At 36.8% G+C, this 27,866-nt stretch overlaps 1 protein-coding gene across 2 annotated transcripts in view; it reads right to left on the bottom strand.

Annotated features, from left to right (window-relative positions):
- Positions 1 to 1,295: 1,295 nt before the first annotated feature.
- YWHAZ (tyrosine 3-monooxygenase/tryptophan 5-monooxygenase activation protein zeta) overlaps positions 1,296 to 27,866 on the bottom strand; it is a 34,817-nt gene continuing 8,246 nt past the window's right edge. For both annotated transcript variants that reach the window (XM_049853814.1, XM_049853815.1), the window contains exons 3-6: positions 7,914 to 8,037; positions 7,237 to 7,400; positions 7,065 to 7,160; positions 1,296 to 3,454 (exon numbers count right to left, since the gene is read on the bottom strand). In XM_049853814.1, the coding sequence (XP_049709771.1) occupies positions 3,395 to 3,454; positions 7,065 to 7,160; positions 7,237 to 7,400; positions 7,914 to 8,037 (444 nt within the window). In that variant the 3' untranslated portion in view covers positions 1,296 to 3,394. The remainder of the gene's footprint in view (positions 3,455 to 7,064; positions 7,161 to 7,236; positions 7,401 to 7,913; positions 8,038 to 27,866) is intronic.

Below are 27,866 nucleotides of genomic sequence, written 5' to 3'. Positions count from 1 at the left end.
ATTAACTAACCAACTATGACTGCTGTAAGTCAAATTGAAGATTATATAAAAGTATTTTATTAATGTAGTTTCACATTCAGAAAAGGAACCAAGTCTACTCATTTCATGAGTCCCAGTCTCAGCCACCACAAGACGATGGATATTACAATTAAACCACTGTAATTTTTAAAATGGTATGACAGAAAATACAATAAAGCAATTTATGATTCTGAGCACAAAGCGCCAGAGTTCCTAACATTGGAGCTCTCAGTGACTATGGGGCACTGGAATCCCAACAAAGTGCTATTCTCCCCTGACAATATAAATCATTTAAAATGCTGCTGCCACTGCTAGAAAATCTCCAAAGCTCTTGGATCTTCATCCAGAGCCTATGGGAGATTTTGAACATCTCCCCATTGACCTAGTCGCCAGAGTCATTCAATCAAGGCTTTACTCACGTTGAGTAAACGATCTAAGATTGCAGCTTCCAAGTTGGCCTTGACTAGTTTTAAAATATGCCTTGGGCATTGGTGACTGTTTTGTATGTGTCATAGGAAGGAAAAAAAAATCCAGCCTTTAGTTACACCACTTGACATATATTCTTTTAATTCCTTTACCTTCCCGTTCTTCCCACTATTGTATGATTTTTATAGCACAAAGTAACAACTACGTAACTTGAAAAGCCAGGACAGAAGGCCAAGCTGCAGAAGTCCATCCTCTTTACTGACCACACTGCTGCTCCACTCTCCACAGGACAACTCTAAAGTGGCCAATTTTTAAAAAACAATTTCTTCACACACACAAAATACAGTGTAAAATTCTCCAATTTCCTGGCACTATTGTGCGATATTGACAAAAACGGACACGAGGCCTGGATTTGGGATAATTAAGGAAATAAGGTATGTTATATACAATTAGCTATTCAAATGCCAAGACCAAAAAAAACTCATGTTGGAAATCTTTTTAAAGTAAAAGCAGAGCTGAAATTTTAAAAAGTACCACTACACAGAAATAGAGATTAACAGCTAGTATTAATGAAGTATTTATGATTTATTTCAGATTCAAACTAGATGAGTGATGAACATAAATAGCTAATAGGCAGATGTGACATGTTTCAGATTTTATTTATAACTTAATTGGATGAGATCCGTCTCCTCAGTCTCGCTTCATTTTCCTTAGCTATAAAATTATTTCACCTTCTTGGCCTGGGGTCAGGAGCAAATTAATACGCAAGCTAAAAAGAGCTATGAATGAAGATGCATGATGATGTACCAAATGCATGAGATCTTTTCCCCTTGAAACAAAGACCCTCAGGCCTCCATTGTACTTTTATTTGAAGATAATATTTGGGACAATTGTCCAAAGGGGCCGGTACTTCCCAATTTAATCTGAGGTCATACTGGAACAAGCAACAAAACAGTATTTGGAATCTCAGTTTCTCAGCCTTATCATCAAGACTCACTGCCTCCCATCATCAATATTTATTGAGCATTTACAGTGTACTAGGCACAATAAACATACAGAAAACATTGTCCTTGCTCTTGAGGAGCTTACATTCTAAAAGAAAAAAAAAAATACACCTCTTTTAAAATGGTATTTTTGTTTGGTGTTTTCTGCAAGGTACTGAGGAAATAGGGTGAGCTTTGGGTATAACTTAGCCCCATCATTATTTAGAGAATAGAGGAGGAGAAAGGATTTAAGGGCAGACGACGACGGACCATTCAGGATAGGTAGGGCTTACGGGGAGATTAACACAATCTCATCAACTAAGGAGATTTGCTGTAGTAAAAGGATGAAGGAAGTAGTTTGTGGGATGCAAGCAAAGGAAGCAGGGTCTCTTAGACATTGAGTGGAGCCAGAAAGATCATGCGGCCTTTTCCCAAGTACATGGCCACCAAGTAGAAATGGTTGGTGACAAGACAGAAGGCTAAAAAAGGAAGGTAATCCTGTGCACCTGACAAATAGAATAAAAGGATCAAAACTGAAGGCAGGCTCTAAGAATATCAAGAAATTTTTAAAAACCAAAAGTGATTTGGAAGCACAAAACTTGCAGTTAATGCTACCCAATGTCACAATGAGCCAAGAACATTGTGGCTTCCTACATCAGAAAATGCCATATACCAAAATTTAAATGGAACACATTACTTTTTTCTGTTCAATCTCCCTCCAAAAATAGAAACTAGTTTTTTTGAGAGGGGAAAGAGGAGAGAATGGGTCATGGTTGGCAAGAGTAGTAGTTATATTAGTAGTATGTTTGTCATTATGATAAACTCTGTATTTAAACTTGGTAAAAGCCCATTAGCTGCCAAGAGGGAATAAGGAATAAATTTCCAAAAATGTACAATTTCCTTTAGAGAAGTTTCAGAACCAAAAAACTAATTTACATGAAAAGCTATAGAGAAAGTAGTTGAAAAGTCCATTCATAAAACTTTTATTCCACTTACATCAACTTAATACATGTTTTTAACAATTATGCTTGGATTGTTCATGAAAATTTCATAAGACATTAAACAAAGCTAGCCATCATCTCAAGTTATTTCCCTGTTAACTATTTTTACAGCACATGCATGTTATGCAAGTATCAAAAAAAAAAAAAAATCACAAAAGCAAAAAACCTAAAAAAAAGTTAAATATATGGGTTTTTTGTTTTACTGCTGTGCTTGATATACATGATGTAATGGATATCAAGCAATTCATTTTTACTGCATCTTTACTTGTACATTTGTTCTTAGGTTGCCTAAAATATTTAAATACAAATAAAATGAGTGTAGCAAAAATAATGAAAGCAAACAGCAGGTAACTTTACAAATAATGGAATGTGAACCGTTTCTGCCCTTCTCCAGAGTAAATTGGGTCACAACTTTGTCTAAAGGAACACGTCTGCAGCTGTAGTCAAAGGTGTGCACACTGAGATTGTGTATTCCATAGATAAACATGGTTCAACATGTACTATCCATGGGATATCTATTTCTACCACAGCCTTATTAGTGCTCCAAACCTTAAAGTACCCACAATAACTACACATGTGACTGGAACCAATTATCCCTTTATCCCCCACCAGGACAAACCAATATGTAGGCAGTTTTCTTTGCTTAGACATGGAAGCAGTTTTAACACTGGCCCTTGTGTAGCCACAATGTACCAAAAGTACTACGCCAAACATTTATAACTTGTATAAAAATTCCACATCCCCATATTGGCCATCTCAAGGTGAAAACAAGTAACTCACTAAATATTAACTGGCTCTACTCCCCTAATATTAAACATAAACCAAATGGGAAATATAGAAATTCAAATAGAAGTAACATAAACCTGTCATAAATCGTAAACAAAAAACTATTTGTGGGACAGCATGAATGACAAATGGTCTACTGTGTAAATTTCAGAATGAGGCAGACAAAAGTTGGAAGGCCGGTTAATTTTCCCCTCCTTCTCCTGCTTCAGCTTCGTCTCCTTGGGTATCCGATGTCCACAACTGTTAAGAGAAGGAAAGATTTTTCATTTTCAAAAAAAAACAAAATTTTTCATATATATGCCAAGGTACCAGAATGCAAACATGGTTTTAGTTGGATGTCTTTCTTAAAAAGATACCAGCATTGAAGATAACTCAAATACAAAACACCTCAAGGCATTTATTTCCCTCTAACCATTTTCTAAGCTTAGTAAGTATACAGCAGAGTCATCTTCAAATAACAAAAGTCAGTATATATAGGAAACTCTTATTCATAGAAAGTGAAGAGAAAACAGAAGAAACCATAAAGATAAATATTACAAAAGACAAAGTATCAACTGCTGTCAGAATATAACATTGTCCTGAAGAGCCCCAACGGGAGAGATGTGATATACTAACAGAGTGCAACTAAAGCAGAATCATCTAACTTGACCCTTGACTAGGAGCTAAGGTTGAATGCTCTACCTTGGCAGAGGTGAGACTAAAACTCTCATTCCAAAAAAGAACCCAACACGCCATGAAATTCAAAAGCCAGCATCAACTCTGAGTTAAACCACAACTTTAGCTTTTCTGACATTTTAACTTAGAAAAACGTACTTTCGTGAGTTTATATAGCTCAAAATTAAAGACTGAACACAAAATAAGGTAAGAACCAAATCTTTTAAGAGATCAAAAAAAAAGTTTTTGTCCCATAGTGGTAGGATAATTCTATTATTAATTTTTTTTCATTAATGTTAGTTTTTGAACAGATTAAAAAATGTAGGTTAAAAAACTTGAAAAGTGCTTACTTCAGCTGATTCAATATACAAAAAGGTTTTGCCACTATATAAAAACTTTAAAAAGTAATTATAAAAGGACTGATTCAAAATGATCTTAAATTTTTTGTTGCTTATTCACAGAAAAATGAGAAAAAAAAAAAAAAAACTCCTCCTAATTTTCTATCTCCCAAAATTATCATTAAACACTTCTCCCCAATTGAAAAAAAAATCCAGACTCATTGCCATTGAGGTGATTCCCACTCACAGCGACCCTACAGGACAGAGTAGAACTGCCCCACAGGGTTTCCAAAGAGCGGCTGGGGGATTCAAACTGCCAACCTTTTGGTTAGCAGCCAAATTCTTAACCACTGTGCCACCAGGGATCTGATCATTATTAACCAAATATATCTCTGTCCTGGAAAGGAGACTTCTCGCAAGGTCACAGTGCTACCCAAATGATCTCTCTGAGCCTGTGTGCTTTTGTTAGACGAGGAGATTTATACCACAAGATGAAATCGTCTCTAATGTCTCTTTTCTAGTTCCAGTCTTCAAAGATTCTTGAATCTCCCACATAAACACATAAAAGTTTGATATAAGATACTTCTCTTCCCAGGTTTATGTGTTGCTAATACTGTTCAAACAGATTTAGACTCAAATACTGCGGTAAGTTTTGGCAAAATTTTTCCACTTCGATAAATGATCCAATCAACCTATAATGATAACAGCTGGTACTACTAGGGCTCAGAAGGCACATGAACATATAATGATAGAGCAGAACCAGAACCTTGATTTTCCTCTTACTCAGACTCAGCTGTGACAGTATACTTTTCATTAATACCATGTTATATTAAAACCAAAACTCAACTGGCAGTTAAATCAGGCCCCCTTGAAAAGCGATGACAACACAATACAGTAACTAGGTTCCAAGCTCCACCTTTCAGAATGACAAACTACCTCATCGCTGCAAATCAGTGAAAAAAAAAAAATTCTTAATATTAAAATTACTGAATTGAAGTGCTTCTTTCATTTGATATAGATAAAAAGAGCCTTTCATTCTTTTTAAGGAACTGTAGCTTATCCTCTTGCCTAAAACAAAACTCTTAACGTTTGTAGACAGAAACCAATTATACTTTCTTAAAATTTTTTTAATATAAACAATTATGCAATACTGCTCAAAAAACTCATTCACTGAGAATATTCAGCACTAGAATGTAGAACTGGTTTGTAGAAAATAGGCAGCAGACTAGAATAAAACTGAAACATATATAAATAACAATCCTGAGTCCCAAAAGAGAAATGGCTCTAAACTAACAGAAGCCAGTAAAAGCTAGGCTATAAGCTCCTAGAGCATGGATCTCCAAATCCTAGATTTCTATCTGACACATAGCAAATACTTGGTAATTCTTTCACTTAAGCCTAAAAACTTTAAATTTAATATTTAATCTGTAAGGAGAAGAATGGGAAAACTCTAAGGGCGAAGGAGACTCAACCCATTGCTATGTGTGGACCTTATTTGGCTTCTAATTCAAATACACTGTTAAGAAAAGAAGGGGAGAGATAATTGGAATTTGAACACTATTTAGATGTTTAATGTTATAAAGAGATTATTGTTGATTTCTTTACTGTGATCATGGCATTATGGTTCTTCTTTTTAATCTGGAGTATATACATGAAGGACAATTATGACATTCCATAATAAGTCTTTTTTTTTAGTAAAAGACTAGGCCAAAAAAGATTTCCATTTGGATTCTGTGGAGTATCTGAAAAATTCTAGTTGAAGTTATTAATGCCTTACACGTCTATATGCCACCACCCATCTGGCAGTTTGTCATACTGTGGCAACCTGCATGTTGCTGTAATGCTGAAAGGTATGCCACAGGTATTTCAAATACCAGAAGGGTGACCCAGGACAGGTTTCAGCGGAGCTTCCAGACTTAAGACAGACTTGAAAGATGACAGGCCTGGAGATCTACTTCTGAAAATTAGTCAATGAAAATGTTAAGGATCACAACAGAACACTGTCCACCTCTCTTGCCTTGGGTTCGTCATCAGATGAGATCAACCGCTAGTGGAGGACATGGGAGGCCCTCAGGTGAGGTGGAATGACAAAACAGCTGCAGTGATGGACTCGAGCATGCTGGCGACTGTGAGGATGACACAGAACTGGGCAAGTCTGTCCCTATGAATTACATGGGCTCAACAACAGCTGTCTATTTCGATATAAATAAGGAGGGAACTTCATGGACAAAAAACCTTATGTACCTTTTTAAATGGAATTTAAATACAGTCTCAGAATACACTTTTGATCCCTAAAAACTCAACTCTTCTGTGACTAAAATGGAAAAAAAAAATATAATCACTTAGATTGAAATGTGAAATAAATGGTCTATGTGATTAGGCTTGTAACTAATTAAAGTGTCCTTGGTTTAATACTCCAGTTTCTGTAAGGTAGTTTTGCTCACAGTTTTAACAGCAGACAGGATATTTAATAAAAGAGACTGGAAATATTCTTTTTAATTATCTATAAAACATAATCTCTTAAACCTCATTAACCAAATCTTATAGAAGTTACATATGATTCTCATGAATACTGCCTCAAATTCAGAGACCAATTTTAAATAGTGGCCTAAGAGTTCAATATACTCTAGTTAGCTCCATGGAACAATGCTTAAAAGACAACTAAAATCTGGACCTTAAATTGCATAAAACCCAAAGTAACTGCTAATATAGATAAATCATGTTAGACATGTTAGATATAAAACATTACTGAGTTACTCTCATGTCTTTAGTAACATCTTAGAGTTAAGTATCTTCAGTTTTAAGTGCGTATTTTAAACACTTTAATAAAACCATTAATGATGCTGTTATGGACTTACTGTCAAGTTGTCTCTCAGTAACTGCATTATTAGCGTGCTGTCTTTGTATGACTCTTCACTTAATGTATCAAGTTCAGCGATGGCTTCATCAAAAGCCTATGATAAAAAAGTATATTTTAGTGCTCAAATAATGAGGATTATTAAATTTTCACAAAACAGGTAAAATACATACTGTCTTTGCAAGAGAGCAGGCTTTCTCCGGGGAGTTCAGAATCTCATAATAGAACACAGAGAAGTTAAGGGCCAGACCCAATCTGATAGGATGCGTTGGTTGCATTTCCTTTTTGCTGATCTCAAAAGCTTCTTGGTATGCTTGTTGCGACTGATCCACAATCCCTGGAAAATAAAACACACCAAAATGTACTGATGAAGCTTGCACTTCATCTTCATCCATCAACCCAAACCTTTAATAGCCAACGTATCTTCTGAAATATTAAACTGGTAACACCCTTCAGCAACAACAACAACAAAAAAAAAAAATAGGGAGCTCCTCCTGGAATATCACACTAGCCACTGGCCATGTCAAGATAAAAACAACTTTGTAATCATCTCAGCATTATTACATTTTTAAAAAGTTTGCCCTGCTCTATAGCTTTGTTGTGACCACTATTTCTTAAAACGGCGTGGAAACATTCCTTGCACAAAACTATCTTTTCAGAAAGCATACATTTTAGAACATCGTATTAGGTAGTAGATAAATATTCTTGGGACTAGAAAAAAATATTTAAGAACATTACAGCTTATTCAGTGTTATAAGCATTTTAAAAACAAAAAATATGCTTCAGATACAGACTTCATAGAGTCTTATTTTATACAAATTCAATGAAACAGACTTATAAAACAGCATACCTTTCTTGTCATCACCAGCAGCAACCTCAGCCAAGTAACGGTAGTAGTCTCCTTTCATTTTCAAGTAGAAGACTTTGCTCTCTGCTTGTGAAGCGTTGGGGATCAAGAACTTTTCCAAAAGAGACTTAGAAGGAAAAGAAAGAGTAATAAATTTAAAACAATTTGCATTTCTTAAGATCATTCTATAGACTAAAAGTTTTAAAATGTTAATATCCTGGTATTGCCTGTCAATAGTACAATTTTAAGTGCAGAAGGCACATGACTTTGTGGTTTAGAAGCAAAACGCCTGGGCAGAAATATTTAAAATACCCATGCCAGAGGTATGTATTTCAACTACCAGCAGGGTCACCCAGGACAGGTTTCAGCAAGGGTTCAGTTTATTATTTAAGGATGATACATTTGAGTATTAATCCTTGCCAATGTTATTTACATGCTGATAAAACCTACATGTTTCCCCATGAATGTGAAGCACAATCTCTTATTTAGGAACATGTTCTAACAAGCTGGCAAACTTTCCATTTAAATGTAGACATGACATTAGAATGGGAAAGACAAGAGAACACAAAAGATCAACCTTCTGGATTCTCTGGAGTAGTATTACTGAAGCAGAAACCAATACTGTAATAGATACTACCACAGGCTGTGTCAGAGAAAGGAGAACAAAACTATTTAAGTTCATATAACACAATCCAAGTTATACTTACAATAGGTAAAAAGCTGCTCAAAGTCTAAGTTTTACCTTTTTTTCTAACTAAATTAAAATAGTGGTATGATTATGAGAATTACAGATCTGAATAATAGACCTTTCATTTCAGTATAGTGATTTTTAACTAATAAAGACACATGTTTACAGATTACCTGAGACAAGAAATAAAATTAGGACTTCATCCTATAATTCTATTCAAAATCCTAAAAAATGTAAACTAAATTAAATCCTAACATGCTAATAATTATATTGTACAACTGAAGCAGAAAGTGAGACCACTGTTTGTTATCCACATAGTTTTCACCTTAGTGTATGGAGGAGGGAAGAAGGGATAATTTTTTTTTTTTTAAAGGGAGAAAAAGATAAAGAAAAAACTAGTAGTAGAACTAGGCAAAGTTAAAAACAAAATAAAAACAAAAACCACTCCCTTTTTCTTAAGCATACTCTGGAAATCAAGGTAAAGTCAATTGTGCAACTGGGTTGAGCCCCAAATAAATCAATCCTTTCAAGGAAAAAATATCTAATTCTTGGTCTCTATTCTGAAGGCAGTCACACAGTACTTTGGTGTATATATACATACACACACATATACGTAACCCTGTTGCCATTGAGTCGATTCCGACTCATAGTGACCCTATAGAACAGAGTAGAACTGCCTTCCATGCTGTTTCCAAGTAGCAAGCGGACTTAACACTTAACCACTGTGCCACCAGGGCTCCACATACACATTTATATGTACGTGTATATATACAAACATATATATCACCTACCTACATGCAAAATATAGTTTGAAAATGCTTTTAAATTAACTTAATTTTTAAATTACCTCTAACGGCCAAGTTGCATTGGAGGTGTGAAAAGCCAACCTGAAATGATTTGAAATGGCTTGTGATTATTCTAATCAACATTTGTAACTACAGGCCTGAAATCAGAAGGAGCACTTTGGTCAGGATAACAAAATTTTTATTACATCACACCCATACCTTCATACTCAAAGACCTGCCAAATGAAAAAAACATTCTGTACTTTGAACCCCATACTATTCTACAAACACTTATGGTTGCTCTTTGGGGATACACCCCAAACAGCAAAAGACAGTTAAACAGTAGGTGGGGTTTTTTTGTTTTTCACTTAGAAAAGTGACCAGGCTTTTTCCACTTCTATGCATTACTCATTAAACTTTGGGAAATAGCATAACATAGCAGTTTTGAAGTCAGTATGGGTTTAAACTGTGGTACTCCAAATTGTGTGACCTACTTAATCTTAGTGATTCAGTTGTCTTCTCATCTGTACAGTAGGGATTAGAACACACACCTCTGAAAGCTGAGAGAAAATGCAGTGTTCTGTTCGAACGACTGCCTCTTGATCCATGTATAGATCCATGTACTTTCTACAGACCACTTAATCTGATCTTTCCATAACACTGTCTGTGAGGTAGAAACAAATTATCCTCATCTTATAGAGGACAATGAGGCACAGCAATGGAACATAACTTACTCAAAACCACAGCTACCTTGTGGAGGAGCCCTCATGGCACAGTGGTTAAGAGCTGGGTTGCTAACCAAAAGACTGGCAGTTTGACTCTACCAGCCGCTCCTTGGAAACACTATGGGGCAATTCTACTCTGTCCTACAGGGTTGTTATGAGTCAGAATAGACTCGATGGCAACGGGTATCTTGTGAAACTGAAACTTAAACTAGGCAATGTGACCTGTACTCCTAACATTTATGCTACAATTTCTCTGCCTCAATACTGACATGACTGTGAAAAAGGATGTGATCCCATAACACATTAATACAATTAGGAATCTAAATTAAGGAAAAAGATTCAGTTCTGTACTGTGCCAATGAGATCAAATATAGAATGTGATTTTTTTTAAAATTGTGCCTTAGGTAAATGTTTACAGAGCATTAGTTTTCCATTCATTAATTTATACAGATTGTGCCATGAGATAGGTTGCACTCCTAGCAATGTGTCAGCACCCTCCCCATTACCACCCTGAGTTTGTCTGGTTTTCCTGCCCCTTCCCTGAATTCTCATCTTTGCTTTTGGGTGTATGTTGCCCTTTTGGTCTCAAACAGATGGCTGTTCTAAGAACCACTTTCCTCAAGGTGTTATCGTTTAGTTTACAGGTCTATAATTTGGCTGAAAGGTCATCTCCAGAAATGGCTTCAGTTCCTAGTTAGAAGGGTTTCTAAGGACTCTTGTCTCAGGGGTTTCTCTAGTCTCTCTCAGACCAGAAAATCTGGTCTTTTATGAATTTTGCTCTACCTGTTTTTTCCCCTACTCTGATCAGGATCTTCTATTGTGTCCCTGGTCAGAGCAGCTGGTAGCAGTTAACTGTGTACCATCTAGTCCTTCTGGGCTCAGGCTGGTGGAGGCTGTGGTTCCTGTCGTCCCTTAGTCCTTTGGACTAATCGTTTCCTTGAGTCTTTAGTTTTCTTCACCCTCCTTTGCTTCAGATGGAAACAGACCAACAGTTGTACCTTAGATGGCTGCTTGTAAGCTTTTAAGATCCAAATGCTACTCACCAAAGTAGGATGTACAATGTTTTCTTTATGAACTGTTATTATGCCAATTGACCTAGATGTGCCCCGAGACTATGGTCCTTAGCCTTCAAGCCCAGTAACTCAGTCCTGTGAGGTTTCTGGTTATGGTTAGGTTGTTTCCTATGACTACGCCCATGCAGTCTATTATATATGTGAATATACATGCAGCACGTATGAATACATATGTAGAAATATCCATAGCCCAACCTATATATGCATGTGGGTATACTACGTATCTACATATGTATCCACTCATTATCACTGCTGTTGCAGGACTGTGTATGTTATATAGTATTTACCCTCATTGCCTTTTATTCTTGTGTACCCCCCAGCATCTTCCCTTGCCTTGGTTAAGCTGTGATTTCCGCCATACTGTGTACTGCTTTTCCCTTCACCAAAGTTAACATGTGTCTACTCTCTAGTGATTTTCCTTCCCTCCTCCTCCCGTCCCTGGTAACCACCAAAAAAGTTTGTGTAAACCTAGACTATTTATAATACTGGTCTTATACAACATTTGTCCTTTTGTGATTGACTATTTCACTCAGCATAACGTCCTCCAGATTTATACATGTTGTGAGATGTTTTGCAGATTCATCAGTTTATCGTTGCACAGTATTCCATTGTGTATATGTACATTTTGCTTATCCATCCATCTAATGGGCACTTCGATTCTATCTTTTTGCTATTGTGAATAGTGCTGCAATGAACATGGGTGTGCACGTCTACTGTCACTGCTATTATTTTCCTAGAATATATACCTAGGAGTAAGATTGCTGGATCAATGTACCATACCACTTTCCATAGTAGTTATACCACTTTAAATTCCCACCAGCAGCGTGTAAGAGCACCAGTCTCCCCACAATATTGCCAATATTTGTTGTCTTCTTTTTTGATCAGTGCCATCACTGCTGGTGTGAGATGGTGTCTCATTGTAGTTTTGATTTGCATTTCTCTAATGGCTAATGATTATGAGCATCTCTTCAATGTGTTTGTTATGCACCTGGAATATCTTCTTTGGTGAGGCATCTGTTTATATCCTTTGCCCATTTTTTCACTGGCTTATCTTTTCATTGCTGAAGCACCAAAGTCCTCTATAAATTATAGAGATTAGACCCTTGTTGAATATGTCATAGCTAAAAGATTTTTCTGCAGTCTGGAGGTTCTCTTTTTAATCTCGATGAATATTAGGTGTCTAATTTCTAGGAGATCTAGTTTACCTTCCGCTATTTGTGTATTTTTAGTTATGTCGGATATTCTATTTGTCATATATTAAGGCCTCTAGTGTTGTTCCTATTTTTCTTCCATGAACTTTATAGTTTTGGGTTTTACATTTAGGTCTTTCATCCATTTTGAGTTAGTTTTTGTGTATGGTGTGAGGTATGCTTCTTCTTTCATTTTTTTGCAAATGGATATCCAATTTTGCTAGCACCATTTGTTAGAAAGACTCTCTCTTCCCCATTTAATGGACTTCAACCCTCTGTCGAAGATCAGTTGTCCATAAGTGGATGAATTTACTTCTGGCTTCTCGATTCTGTCCCATTGGTCTACATGTCTGTTGTTGTTCCGCTATGAGGCTGTTCTGACTACCATGGCTGTACAAAAGGTTCTGAAATCAGGGAGTTTGAGGCCTCCTACTTTGTTCTTCATCAATAATGCTTTGCTTATCTGGGGCCTCTATCCCTTTCCATTTGAAGTTGGTGACTAGTTTTTCCATCTCATTAAAGACTAATGTTGGAATTTGGATTGGGGTTGCATTATATTTGTAGACCACTTTATGTAGTACTGACATCTTCACAACGTTGTCTTCCTATCCATGATCATGATATGTTTTTCCATTTATGTAGGTCTCTTTTGGTTTCTTGCAGTAGCGTTTTGTAGTTTTCTTTGTGTAAGTCTTCTATTATCTCTAGTTAGATCAATTCCTAAGTATTTCCTCTTTTGGGGGCTATTGTAAATGGTATTGTTTTCCTGATTTCATTTTCCGAGTTCTCGCTGGTGCAGAGGAATCCAACTGATTTTTGTATGTTGATCTCGTACCCTGCCATTTTGCTCAATTCTTCTATTAGTTCCAGTAGATCTCCTGTGGAGTCTGTAGGATTTTCTATGCATGTGGTCATGTCATCTACGAATAGGGATACTATTTGTATGCCCTTTATTGCCCTTTCTGCTCTAGCTAAGACTTCCAGTACAATATTGAATAAGAGCAATGATAAAGGGCATCCTTGTCTGGTGTCTCTTCCAAAGGGAATGCTTTCAGACTCTCTCTCTTGAGAATAATGGTGGCAGTTGGTTTAATACATATGCCCTTAATTACGCTGAAGGATTTCCCTTTCTATTCCAATTTTGTTGAGAGTTTTAATCAAGAACAGGCGTTGGACTTTATCAAATAGCTTTTCTGCATCAACTGAAATGATCATGTGATTCTTGTTCTTTGTTTTATATATGTGGTTGGTTACATTGATCATGACTTTCTAATGTTGAACCATCTTTACAAACCTGGTATAAATTCCCCTTGGTCATGATGTATTATTTTCCTGTTATGCTGTTGTATTTTATTGGCTGCAATTTTGTTGAGAATTCTTGCTAAACTATATTGTTTCTTTAAAAATGTATCAAGACAGACATTAACAAAAACTACAGAATATACAGGACAGCAAGTAGAAACCGTAAGGAAACTAGAAATTGTCATGCGTATTAAAGGAAGCAATCAGAGATTTAGGTATGACATGGCAATGCCTCCAGGAGACAAGACCAGTGCTAATTTACCAAGAGGCAGATTCCTGTTCAATATGAGAAAAAAACATTAGAGCGGTCCAAAATTGGAACAGGCCACTTAGACAGCAAGCTTCACTATTCTTACAGAGGTTTAAAGAACTGGAGGATCACTTGGGTATTTGCAAACTGGATTCCTAAATCTCATGTGGTCTCTTTCAATTATAATGGAAAACAGAGTTCACTGAATTAATTCTAACAAAAAAGCAATTGTGTTAATTTGTCAAAATGACCAAAGAATAATAAAAGTTAAACTTTCCAGATTTGGAAGCTAGAATAGAGTGGCAAATGTAGGGAAAAGAGAAGGAAGAGTGGGAACAAAGGAAAAAAGAAAGCAGCTCCTATCAGAAAGCAGCGGTGGCAGGCAAAGCAAGCAGAGTAGAAGATGGGAGGAAAAGACTGATAGCAGCCATTTTTATAGTACACAAAAAAATTCAGAGAATATCCCAGGTTAGAGATACAATGAAACCTCCTACACTCTGTTTAACTACTGTAGTAAAATGAAAGCAGTAATGATTCTGGGACATTTCAAGAACCTGAATTAAAAAGGGGGTGAGTACAGCATTATATAAGTAAAGCAAAGTAGACCACGAGTCATAACTTGAACTGTAAAAGTAGGGTTAGGCTGACTACTGATGTACCTGCCACATGTAAAATTCATACAAAATAGTAAATCGACTCTTACCTAAATGCAATTTACAACAGAAAGATTTTCAGCTCAAACAAAATTTAACTGAGAACTTCTTACACTCAAACAGTAAACTGAGGCTACAATGTTAAGCCATATAAATCTTGAAATACGTTTGATCAAGAAATTCACAACTCATTTTTTTGTTTTTATTACACTTTTAAAATTTTTTTTTTTTTTTTACTAAAATTTATTTCAAAATACATACATGCTTTTATTTTTTCTCCCAGTTAACTTTTATTTGCAGCACTGGTGGGGCGATAGTTAAGAACCTGACTGCTGACCAGAAAGAAGGTCAGAAGTTCGAATTCACTAGCTACTCCTTGGGAATTCTATGTGGCCACTGTCTTTTAAAGATACCATGGCCAGCATTTTAAAAAATACCTAGGATTAATTTCCTGAATTCTGCTTAATGCACATTCTGACTTTATATAGTAGTCACCCTAATAATTTTAAGTGGAATACGAAGTCTTAAATGTACTCAGCAGTAGGATACCACCAGAGTAAATCAGAATCTTATTTCCTCAATATTGGAACACAAGCACATTTCTAATCCCTCTCAGTAAATGGTTCATAATCCTGAGCTAAACACATGATACGGTTCTGAAAAAGGGCACTAAACCACCTAATCAATGGATGAATTATGTTGAATTTGAGATCTTGGAGATAAGAGCTTTTTTTCCCCTCTTTACTGTAACAATTACCTCATAAGTTGTGAAAACACTTAAGAAATGTGAGATCAAGTTCCATTTTTCTCCCCCGCAAGCCAGTCAGTTTATCCAGGACAGGATATATTTATTAATAGTTTCTAACACATGCCTTAATCCAAAAACATCAATGCTTTGACTTCAGAGTCCATTAAAATTAAGGAATTATATAAACTACTAACTGAAAGGCTGCTTCAGTTGAAATCGCAGTTCACTGTGTCACTCTGGACAAAGTACCAAAATCTCCCTGGGCCTCAGGTTTGTCATCTTAAAAAGGGTAATCTAAGTAGTAGGCAACACACAGGGTTTGTTGTGAGGATGACTTGAATTAAATATACAGAAAGCATTTACAATAGTCGGCACATAGTAAGCAACAAAAAAACCCACTGCCGTCCAGTCCATTCCGACTCATAGCGACCCTATAGGACTGAGTAGAACTGCCCCATAGTTTCCAAGGAGTGCCTGGCGGATTCGAACTGCCGACCTTTTGGCTAGGAGCCATAGCACTTAACCACTATGCCACTAGGGTTTCCAGTAAGCAACAGAGAAGTGTTAATTACCATCCTTTTGGAAGGTGCTGTTGCATCAATTCTGACTCATAGCGACCCCATGTGACAAACCAGAACTGCCACTGGGTTTCCTAGACTGTAATCTTTACAGGAGCAGATCACCACGTCTTTCTCCTGTGGAGCCGCTGGATGGCTTCGAACCGCTGACCTCTCAGTTAGCAGCCAAGCTCTTAACCACAGTGCCACCAAGGCTCCCTTTTGGAGGGGGCACAACAATTTAATCTGAACCACATACCCTAACCAACTACAGTACTCTGTAAGCTAATCAGGCAAATTATCACAAGAACATGTCTATACTACAGTAACTTTAAAATGACATTTCAATCAACCAGTCAAACCCACCCAGAAATCTACCTTAATTCTGCGTCTTGCTCTTACGTGAGCTCGGTTTCTACATTTAAAAAATGCCACCTTGCTAAAAAAAAAAAAAAAAGGCCACCTTATTTCAAGTGTGGTACTTGTTCTCTCTAAAACAGATACACTTTCTAGAAAAAAACCTAGAGTTTAGTATCAATGAATGCTGCATTATTTATAGTCGAAAACTTTTTGGTCAAGACTCCTTTTTAAGCCCTTAAAAATTACTGAGGACCCAAAGGGCTTTTGTTTACATGGATTATATCCATCAATATTTACCATATCAGAAATGAAAACTAAAAGCAAAAAAAAATTCATTCTAAAAAAAGTCTGGTACATATTAACAACTTTTTGTTGAAAAATAACTACTTTCCAAAACAAAAATATTTGATGAGAAAAGTGGCATTGTTTTAAATGTTTGAAAATATCATTAATGCCTGGACGATAGCTAGACTCTTGTAGCTTCTTCTGCATCCATTTAATCTGTCGTGATGTTTTCATTGATGTGAAGAAAACGCAGTCTCACAATGTTATGTTAGCTGTGAAGATCACGGAATTGAATCTAAGTTGTCCAAAAGTCTCCCTTTTACTTAAAAGTCAAATTTTATCTTTAGCCACAAAGACTACCATTTTTCCCTTGAATCAACAGGTTCACGTCATTCATTTTCAAGAAAATGTCTGACAAATACCAAGTCTGAATAACCACGGCACGTCTGTTGTTCTTTAAAGTAAAAAGGGTACTCCGTTAAAAGAAACTGGCGATTCAAACCAGTTTCTGGGAGAAAACCATTGTACTTCCCATTTTGCCATACAGAATAAACACGTCTATGTAACACGTCTATGTAAAGGCTGATTAATAATTTTATGGCCTCAAGGACATTTTTAAGTAAAACTAGACTTTTGTTTTAAAATACAAGTGTGTGGTACAGAATACAATTACTAGCAGAGTCTGGTACACCTGTCGTTGGTGCTAAGGTGTCAGTAGTTTAGCCACTGTTTCTCTTGCATCATTAGTGCTGATGTCAACAATGACACTGTAGTCACAAAAAGTTCTGACCTCATGGATCCCCTAAAAAGACTCCCAGGGGTTAACAGATCACACTTTTGATAACTGTAATCTGTGCCTAATATCATTCACTTTTCAATACCTAGTTCTAATCCTACGCTCTCCTTGAAGCTTTCTCCCCAACTATTCAGCTTCACCTATGTTTTCTGTACCTCTCTACGACGGAAACCCTGGCGATGGTAACTACGGCTGCTAACCGAAAGGTCAGTGGTTCAAATCCACCAGCTGCTCCTTGGAAACTCTATGCGACAGTTCTACTCTGTCCTACAGGGTCGCTATGAGTTGGAATCGACTCAACGGCAACGGGTTTGGTTTTTTTGGGTTTTAGTGTCTAATACAGCGTCCTCAGGTGGCACAAAACAGTTGAACACTCGGCTGCTAACAGAAAGGTTGCAGACTTGAATCCACCCAGACGCACCCTGGAAAAAAGGCCTGGCAACTTACTTTAGAAAAATCAGCAATTGAAAACCTTGCAGAACACACTTTTGTTCGGACATATATGGGGTCCCCACGAATCAAAATTGTTTTTTGTTTTGAAGTATCGAAGGCAGAGTTTTTGTTTTTTAAAGGAAATATCCTAATTTGTCAATAAGAAACTGGCTAACCAAATTTCACACCATTTAACAGAATACTACAAAGACATTAAGATGATGATATGGAATGAAGCATACAATATACATCAAAAGGAGAGAGGAGGAGCTTACAGAACAGTATGTACAGGATCCTAGTAGTCTATATTCCTCAAAGATAGAATTACCTCACAGCCACAGTAAATTTCCAAAAGGATATATAAAAGACCAACAGACACTAGCTCTGAGGAGTAGGGTAAGGTCAAAATAGTTTCATTTTTCGTTTTATATCCTATATTATCTGAATTATTTTCCAGGGCAAATGTAATTTAAAATAAAATTCAATTATAGTTTCAGACCTGGTTTTGAGAATTATACAGCAGTTATATAACATATTAACATTTGGCGTATCTAGGTAAAAAATATACAGGAACTCTTTTTATTTTTCTAAATCTGAAATTATTTCAAAATGAAGAATTAAAAAAAAGTTATAACTCATCGAAACGACAACTACCATATGTTAAAAAAAAAGGTGAAAACCAGACTCTATTTCCCCTTCAGTAATGTAATATTAAAATTATTATAAAAATCTTAAAGAGAAATCTTTTTTAACAACGACTATTTCTAGATGATAGGATTACCAGTGCATTTCGCTCTGCTTCCTTGTACCCTTTTTGTGCTCATCTGTTTTCTTTTATCACCTTTGTATTTGGAACAGAAATGGCACAAACACAGTGATGTACTTGTAAAGAAAAATAAGGAGTGTGGGTGAGGTTCTCTTAGAGAATATGCCACTAACTGGTCACAGAATTAAATTTAATTTCCACGAAGATAATTATACTTAAAATGTCATTAAAAATCTGTTACTGTTAAGTCGATTCCGACTCACAGCAACCCTACAGGACAGAGTATAACTGCCCCCCAGGATTTCCAAGGCTATAATCTCTACAGAAGCAGACTGCCACGCCTTTCTACTGAGAAGTGGCTAGTGAGTTCCAACCACCAACCTTTTGGTTAGCAGCCAGGCACTTTAACTACTGCACCATTAGGGCTCCTTAAAATGTCACTAGCCCAGAGTAAATTACCAGCCCAGAATATCAAAGCAAAAGAACAAACTGCTAATGAGAAACTTATGGACTGCAATTTTAAAATAAAGCTGGGTAACAGTCTCCTTTGACTTCACCTCATCAAATACATAGCTGGGAGAATGATCAAGCCTCCATAACCTGTTCCAATTTTAGATTGTATACTAGTATGGCTTTCTTCCACGAACACAAATGAAGAGAGATGTTAGGAAGGTATGACATCCTTACTTTTATACAAATCATGCACAAAAAATGCATGTGATTAAAACGGAGAAAGTGGCAAGAAACTAAGGGATGGGGCCCTCAAATATAATTCTCATTAAAATTTAAGACCTAAAATGAATCCGGAAGGCATTATGCTGAGTGAAATAAGTCAGCGGCAAAAGGACAAATATTGTATAAGACCACTATCATAAGAACTCAAGAAATAATTTAAACACAGAAGAGAATATTTTTTGGTGGTTATGAGAGGGGAGAGGGAGGGAGAGCTACTAGATAGTAAATAAGAACTATTTTAGGTGAAGGGAAAGACAACACACAATACAGGAGAGATCAGCACAACTGGACTATACCAAAAGCAAAGAAGTTTCCTGAATAAACTGAACGCTTTGAAGGCCAGCGTAGCAGGGTAGGAAGTTTGGGGACCATGGTTTCAGGAGGCATCTAAGTCAACTGGCATAATAAAATCTATTAAGAAAACATTCTGCATCCAACTTTGAAGAGTGGCATCTGGTGTCTTAAAAGCTAGCAAGCGGCCACCTAAGATGCGTCAATTGCTCTCAACCCACCTGGAGCAAAGGAGAATGAAGAACACCAAAGACACAGGGTAATTATGAGCCCAAGAGACAGAAAGGGCCACATAAAGCAGAGACTACATTAGCCTGAGACCAGAAGAACTAGATGGTACCCCAGCTACAACCAATGACTGCCCTGACAGCGAACACAACAGAGAACCCCTGAGGGAGCAGGAGAGAAGTGGGATGCAGACCCCAAATTCTCGTAAAAAGGCCAGGCTTAATGGTCTGACTGAGACTAGAATGATCCCGGAGGTCATGGTCCCCAGACCTTCTGTTAGCCCAAGACAGGAACCATTCCTAAAGCTAACTCTTCAGACAGGGATTGGGCTGGACTATGGGATAGACAATGATACTGGTGAAGAATGAGCTTCTTGGATCAAGCAGACACATGAGACTACGTTGGCATCTACTGTCTGAAGTGGAGATGAGAGGTTCAGAGGCTGGCTGAACGCACGCACACGTAGAGGAAGAGTAGAGGGAAGGCGTGGGCTGTTTCATTACAGAGAGAGCAATTAGGAGTACATAGCAAGGTGTTCATAAGTTTTTGTATGATAGCCCAACTTGATTTCTTTCACTTAAAGCATAATAAAAATTATAATATATATATATACAACCTAAAATATAATCTAAATACATCCATAACTCAAGACGTTTTTTAATGAAATTAAAGTGGTGATTTGCCCCACACACATTCTGACAACCCCCATCCCTCCTAAACACCAAAATGAGTAACAGTAAACATTACTTTTTTTTTTTACTATTATTGCACACTCTAAAATACATTTATTTTTTAACAGAGCAATCTATGCTTTTCTGTATTTAACATATTCCTTATAGGCTGCTGTGAATCAGAACTGACTCAATGGTAACAAATTTATTTATTATACTTTAAATGAAGGTTTACAAAACAAACTAGTTTCTCATTAAACAGTTGGTACACATATTGTTTTATGATATTAGTTAACCACCCCATGACACATCAACCCTCTCCCTTCTCAACCCTGGGTTCTCTATTGCCAACTCTCCTGTCCCCTCCTGCCTTCTAGTCCTTGCCCCTGGGTTGGTGTGTCCCTTTAGTCTTGTTTTGTTTTATGGGCCTGTCTAATCTTTGGCTGAAGGGTGAACCTCATGGGTGACTTCATTACTGAGCTTAAACAGTGCCCGGGGGGCCGTACTCTCGGGGTTTCTCCAGTCTCTGTCAGGCCAGTAAGTCTGGGCCTTTTAAGTTAGAATTTTGTTCTACATTTTTTTTTTCCAGGTCTGTCCAGGACCCTCTGTTGTGATCCCTGTCACAGCAGTCACGGGTGGTAGCCAGGCACCATCTAGTTGTACCGGACTCAGTCTGGTGGAGGCCGTGTTAGATGTGGTCGAGGCTGTGGTAGATGTGGTCCATTAGTCCTTTGGACTAATCTTTCCCTTGTATTAAAATCCCGTTTTAAACTACAAATAAGGTAGTACTACATAAGAGACAGGAAATGGTCATGTTCACTATATGACCTAATGTAAACCACTGAACCTCTAAGCTTCAGTTTTTTGCTCTATTAAAAAATGAAAGGTGGGCTGATTTCTAGAACAGTCCTAAAATTCAATGATTCTATAAAATTCAACTCCCAATTTATTATTCAATCCAAAAAAAAAAAGAAATACCACTTTTAATAACAAATAATTAAAATATTAATAACATGTTTTAATAACATATACTCACTAATAAAAAATAATTTAATACCAACTCTTCAGCAAAATATAATGTATGAGTTCACATTTCTAGTCCTGCATGATCTTTTGTGTAGACATAAGGCATGTGTTTAATTTTCCCAGAAATTTTACTTTATTCTGTAAAGTCACTGAGCATTTTATCACTCCTAGATCTCTTAACATTCTAAAAAGGAAATAGGCAAAGCAGCCACTAATTTGTTTTAATAAAAAATAGGGGTCCACCAATTTGGAAATTAGCCTCTTACTCCCCCTTGTGGCTAGAGTGGCCTTTTTTTTCCTCTTTGAATATAAACTTCCTCAGTGGTTTTTTTTTTTTTTTTCAGTTGCTTCCAGTCAACCAATTAGGAAAGTGCTCCATCAAGTATTATAATGGTATCAAGAGCTAATTTAGTAGGTATTTTCAGACATTTTGACTTTAAATTTAATATTGTGTAATATTGGCCTAACAGAGTAAAATTCTAAGTTGGAAACCAGGATAGAGGTTGCTTAACTTCAATGGTAGAAAATTAAGGATGAATGAATGACAGATTATATCCAGGTCACTCAACTGAATGTGTTTCTCAGTAATAGATGCCAAATCTTCCCAAATTAACTTTCTTAAATCAACAAGGAACCATAAAACAAAGGTATATTAAAAAATGTTAAGGCCAGCCTAAATTTTATTCTAATCCCTGTTACAAGAGTAGTTGAAAGACAGTCCAAAGGACTAATGGACCACATCTACTATGGCCTCCACCAAACTGAGTCCAGTGCAGCTAGATGGTGCCCGGTTACCACCCCTGACTGCTCTGACAAGGATCACAATAGAGGGTCCCGGACAGAGGTGGAGAAAAATGTAGGAAAAAAATTCTAACTCAAAAAGAATGGCCAAACTTGCTGGCCTGACAGAGACTAGGACACCCTTTCAGCTCAGTAATGACGTCACTCCTGAGGTTCACCCTTCAGCCAAAGATTAGACAGGCCTATAAAACAAAACTAAGGGGGCACACCAGCCCAGGGGCAAGGACTAGATGGCAGGAGAGAACAGTAAAGCTGGTAACAGGGAACCCAAGATTGAGAAGGGAGAGTGTCGCCATGTGGTGGGGTTGCTAACCAATGTCGTAAAATAATGTGTGTACTGTTTAATGAGAAACTGGTTTGCTCTGTACACATCTAATGTACAACAAAAAAGAGGAGAAAGAAACTTTTTTTTACAGCATTTTTAACTAGTACACGCACATTGTGTATTTGTGTATAAACTCTGTAGTGCAACTAAAAAGGTTAAATTTGGGAACAAGGCCAGTTTTTCCGTATTCAACTAACATGCAATACCGTACATTCTCTCTCACTTGCTCCCTTGTATTATCTGTGTACGTATCTTTTTTCCCCTCTAGGTTGTCAGAATTTTTTAATAGCAGGGGCAATACATTTCTTCTTTGCTCCTAGCATGTAACACAGGGCTTATAAACCGGTAAGTAGTGTTTAAAGAGTTTAGCAATTTATTAAATCCTCTTAACCAAGATGTACTGAAGTAATATCAGAGATACAAAAGAAAATAAACAATATTTTGTTACCACCATGGGGGTGTGTTAATTCAATAAATCCTCAAAACGATCTTTATGAGGTAGATACTATTATCGTTCCTATCTTGAATATCTGAAAACAGACTCACAGAGAGATATAACTTGCCCAAAGTCATACAATGGGTCCATAATTCAAACCCAAGAAGTAATGCACAGCTTGTGCTAAGTTGTACCAGCATTCTAGAGTAAGGCAGTACTTTAGTTTCCTTTACTGTGTGAGCGTATTCATCACGTATTATCCTTATGGTCCACATTAAAGAAACAGTCTGATGATAACTCCCTGTATCAGACAGGAACAATCAGAAGGGAAAATCATTACTCTTAAACAGCATGTAATGAACAGCACAATCACTTTGAGATGACACGTTTCCAAACATCTTCCAAACACAGTATTAAAGTACTGATGAAACTGTTGAATTGAAAACTTGCATGTTCTACGCATACTACAGCCTACTAATACAACATTGCCCTCAAATGTCATTCCATAGAATCGCATTCTAAGTAATGAGTTTTGAGTAGGATTTTTATCAAGTGACCCTGAATTGAATGTGGTCCAAATAGATTCTATGTCATTCTAAACTCTGGGAAATGGTGTTTCTTCTAAGAAAGGAAAAAAAAAAAAAAGTATTTACTGGTGATGAGCTGGCAGTTCCTGATAGGGAGTTATGTTTGTTGTGTTTTAAGGAGGAAAAAAAAAAAAAAAAAACCCACCGTATTTATGGGCTATGAACAGGCAGTTCACAAGTCTTGGACCAACAGAAGAAATAAGTATGTCTCTCTAAGAAACGCATGTGTAATTAATCATTTAGATGAGAAACACTCAACTCACTACTGAGTTCCTTGGTAATGTGACCCATTTTTAAAAACCCTTAGGTCCTAAAACCTGTCTGCAAGTTGGAAACTAATCCTCACTTAAAAATGTTTCTAAGTTCTCTAATTATGTTCCAATTACACTCAAATAATCGAAATTCTAGTACAAAAAAAAAAATTGGGCACTCCTTGCAAATTAAATGCAGGGATAATAATTAAGTCTTATTTTGGTCTACTTAACTTTATAGATTAACATTCGGCTGACAGTCCTTAGATTCTTACCTCGCATTCTACCTGTGGTTATCATTGAAAGCATCTATCTTATTTGAGAGAAGACTCACAACAATAAATCAAAAGAAGTCCACAAAAGCTCGTATGCTGAAACTTTTTAGTAATCTATTCCAACGCATGTAAACAAATGTACATGTGCCACATAATAGGATCATGCTGATAACAAATCAGCTACACTCACCTAGATGGCTTTGTTGCCCAAAGGTCTACACTGTAAGAAGAGGATGTTAATTGAAAAAAAAAAAAAAATTAGCCAAAATATAGGACTCTATTCTACACTGATGCCCGTGGATGGCGGAAATGGTTTGTGACTGCTAACCTAAAGGTTAGCAGTACTGTGGAAGAAAAGCCTAGAGATCAGCTTCCAGGATTACGGCCAAGAAAAGCCTAAGTAGAAGTTCTACTCTGTAACGTAAGGGGTCACCATGAGTAGTAAGTGACTTGACAGCAATGGGTTTATTCATTACATTATTACTAAAAAAACATTATTGCAGAAAATACAAAAACTAAATCCATGACAATTGCTGCTGCACAGTAATTTTCAAGTTTTTCATCATACAGGGAATTACTGACTAGAGAACATGTAGAGAATGAATGATCACTGCTCAAAGGTACACAGTAGGAACTGTTCAGACATGGTGGCTAAGTACACCATTCTTTCCAGGCCAGATTCACATTTGCGCCACCTAAAAACATAAATATATACTAAATACCACAAACATCAATGGTCCTGTTTTCAAGGAGAATGAAAAAATGGAGTCAAACCTCTTAAGCTGAAAATTACTTAGACACCAAGTTTAAAATAAATTCTAAATTAGGGTAATGAAGCAGAAACCCTCAGGCCATGAAGATGGGAATTAGCAATGCCTTAGACCTGGGACAGTAAGAGTCAAAAGCTTTGTATGGCGGATTTTGGCAAAGAACAAGCAAATAGAATGAAAGTAGTGTGTTAGAAAGATTAAGGATGAAAACTGTATGCAGTGTACAGCCCAGAAAGGAACAATAAAGGTGTCAAGTGAGAGACCACCAGCAACAGGAAGTTACGCTGAAGTTTAGCTTTTGTCCATTTAAATTAAATTTATGCTTATTCTATAAGGATAAATTTATTCTACAAGTGGGAGAGTAAGGGTAAAACTACTGCTGGTACACAGATACTACCCACGATAGTGTACCATAGAAATGAATATGACAGTGAATTTAATTGGGAACCTTTGATCTAGGCAACGTGATGAAAACAGCTTGCAATCAGAAAATGAAACCAAAGTCAAGCCCACTAAGTCATTTAGATAAAGTCTAAAAAATAACAAGCTTAATGTATAAGGCAAGGATTAAACTATGATGTAGGGTCCCGCTGAAAAATCTGTTCTGACAGTGATAAAAGGAGAAAATTAACCCAAAGAACAGAAGCAGATTATCAGAGACCAAATCTACAAAAACAATGGACAAATCATAAAAAACAAAACTATTTTTACCTGTCTACCAACCCACCTTCTAAAAGGGAAAATTTTGGTATTATTTCTTTACCTTGAAATATTTTCCGTGGCCTTTAATGAGTCTCCATTTTTAGTTTACAGCATTATGGTAGGCCCTTAGTGATCTAACAAGTACCTATCATCTCACTTTTCAGTGTCACCTCTTGCAAAATTGCTGCAAAAGGTCCAAATGCAGCAAAGCTCTCTCCCTTAAAAAACTTTTGTGACACAAAATCTCGTTCTGATTGAATGATCTAAAATGCCCCAATTTTCTTACAGAGCCTTTAATTTGCTGGATTAGCCACATTCCACTTAAAAATAGGCTGGTTTATCCTAGGTTCTTCATTCCTAGGTAAATGCTAGTGCCCACAACTTGAACTGAATGCTGTGACTAATAGGTTTTTCAGCTACTTTCTGAAATGTCCAGCTTCCTTCAGCAGAGATGCATGATTACCAAGTCTGATGTTTGTTTCCAAAACTTTGTCATTTACACTGACGTTAATTACTTAGATGCTACATAATGAAACACACCTGTGAAAAGATGTGTTCCTGTGAAAACGAAGCTGAATGCTTTGGAAAGACTAGTTTTAAAGGGGACTCGGAAAAACCGCTTCGAGTCGACAAAACTAAAAGACTAGAAAAAATTGTACGTATCTAGGATTTGGAACAGTTTGCTTATCAAACATTTAAGTTCTCATTCTACTATAGAAACTCAAACTGCATTTTACAGAGGACGCATCTAACATATGCTCAAAGGAAAGGCGAATCAATATACACTTGTTTTAATTTAAAATTAATGTTTAATTACGTATTTGAACTATTTTTCAAGTAATCAACTAACTGGGAAACTTTTACTATACTACTATCAAAGTACTACCAGCAGGATTTTTTTTTACTAATAGGTTGGCTATTAAAAAATGAGGAGCAAAATTATACTCATAATCTATTACAACTCTAGCATGGCTTGTTTCCCTCCTTTTTTTATTCATATGTTTCTGCTAGGAATGTAATTTTTTTTTCTTTTCTTTCCTGGGTAGATTTAAAAAGCTAGATCCCTTCATGTGTATATGTTCTTCCTATACTTCAAGACTTTTCTCAGGTTTTCTCTCCAACTCCAATTTTGAAACCTTTAATCTTTTCCTTGTTCACTTTTAACTATCTTCACAGCTCATCTTATTGCTATGAATCTCTAGGCTGTCTTCTCTCTTATTGGAACAGGTAAAGACCCCATCCTCATTTAAGTATTGCTATACTGAAAAAGGAAACCCTGTGGTGTAATGGTTAAGTGCTATAACTGTTAACCAAAAGGTCGGCAGTTCAAATCCACCAGGCGCTTCTCGGAAACTCTATGGGGCAGTTCTACTCTGTCTTACAGGGGCGCTATGAGTTGGAATCGACTAGATGGCAATAGGTTTTTTTTTTTTTAAACTAAAAAAAAGAAACCCTGGTGGTGTAGTGGTTGAGAACCATGGCTGCTAACCAAAAGGCTGGCAGTTCGAATGTACCAGCCACTCCTTAGAAACGCTATGGGGCAATCTATTCTGTCCTACAGGGTCACTACGAGTCAGGATCAACTCGACAGCAATGGGTTTCGTGTTGGTTTTCTACTGAAAAAAAGGGAAAAAAGGCGCCCTGGTGGTGCAATGGTTAACTGTTCAGCTGCTAACTGAAAGGGCCACAATTCAAACCCACTAGCAGCTCTGCTGGACAAAGAGGTGGCAGTCTGCTTCCCTAAAGATTTACAACCTTTGAAACCTATGGGGCAGTTCTATTCTGTCCTACAGGGCAGCTATGAGTTGTATTGTTTGGTTTGGTTTTTTAATACTGAAAAAGGATAGGTAACCTGTGGCTCTTGATCAAGTTGTTGGTTCTTCTTCCCCTTCCCACAAATAGAGAGCATCTATCTTCTCATTCCCCTTCTTTAATTTTCCTCATTTCTACTTCACATAGCTCAGATTTCCCAACTGTACAAAATACCTCACCACCAAGTGCATTACTTAATGCTTATGATAAAACTCTTTGGAGTTCTGAAACACGCTATAACATGGGGGAACCTTGAATGTGTTATGCTGAGTGAAATAAGTCAGATACAAAAGGACAAATATTCTGTGATCCCACTCATATGAAAAGATCTAGCATAGGGTGGGAAAAGGGGAGCTATTGCTTAAGGAGCACTGTGTTTCTGTTAAGGTAATGAAAACACTGGAAATGAATAGTGTTGACAGTTGCAACATGGTGAA

Source organism: Elephas maximus, chromosome 15, assembly GCF_024166365.1.
Source record: "Elephas maximus indicus isolate mEleMax1 chromosome 15, mEleMax1 primary haplotype, whole genome shotgun sequence".
Lineage (NCBI taxonomy): Eukaryota > Metazoa > Chordata > Mammalia > Proboscidea > Elephantidae > Elephas > Elephas maximus.
The sequence above is the reverse complement of the archived record's forward strand: the minus strand, read 5'-3'. Positions and strand labels throughout refer to the sequence as shown.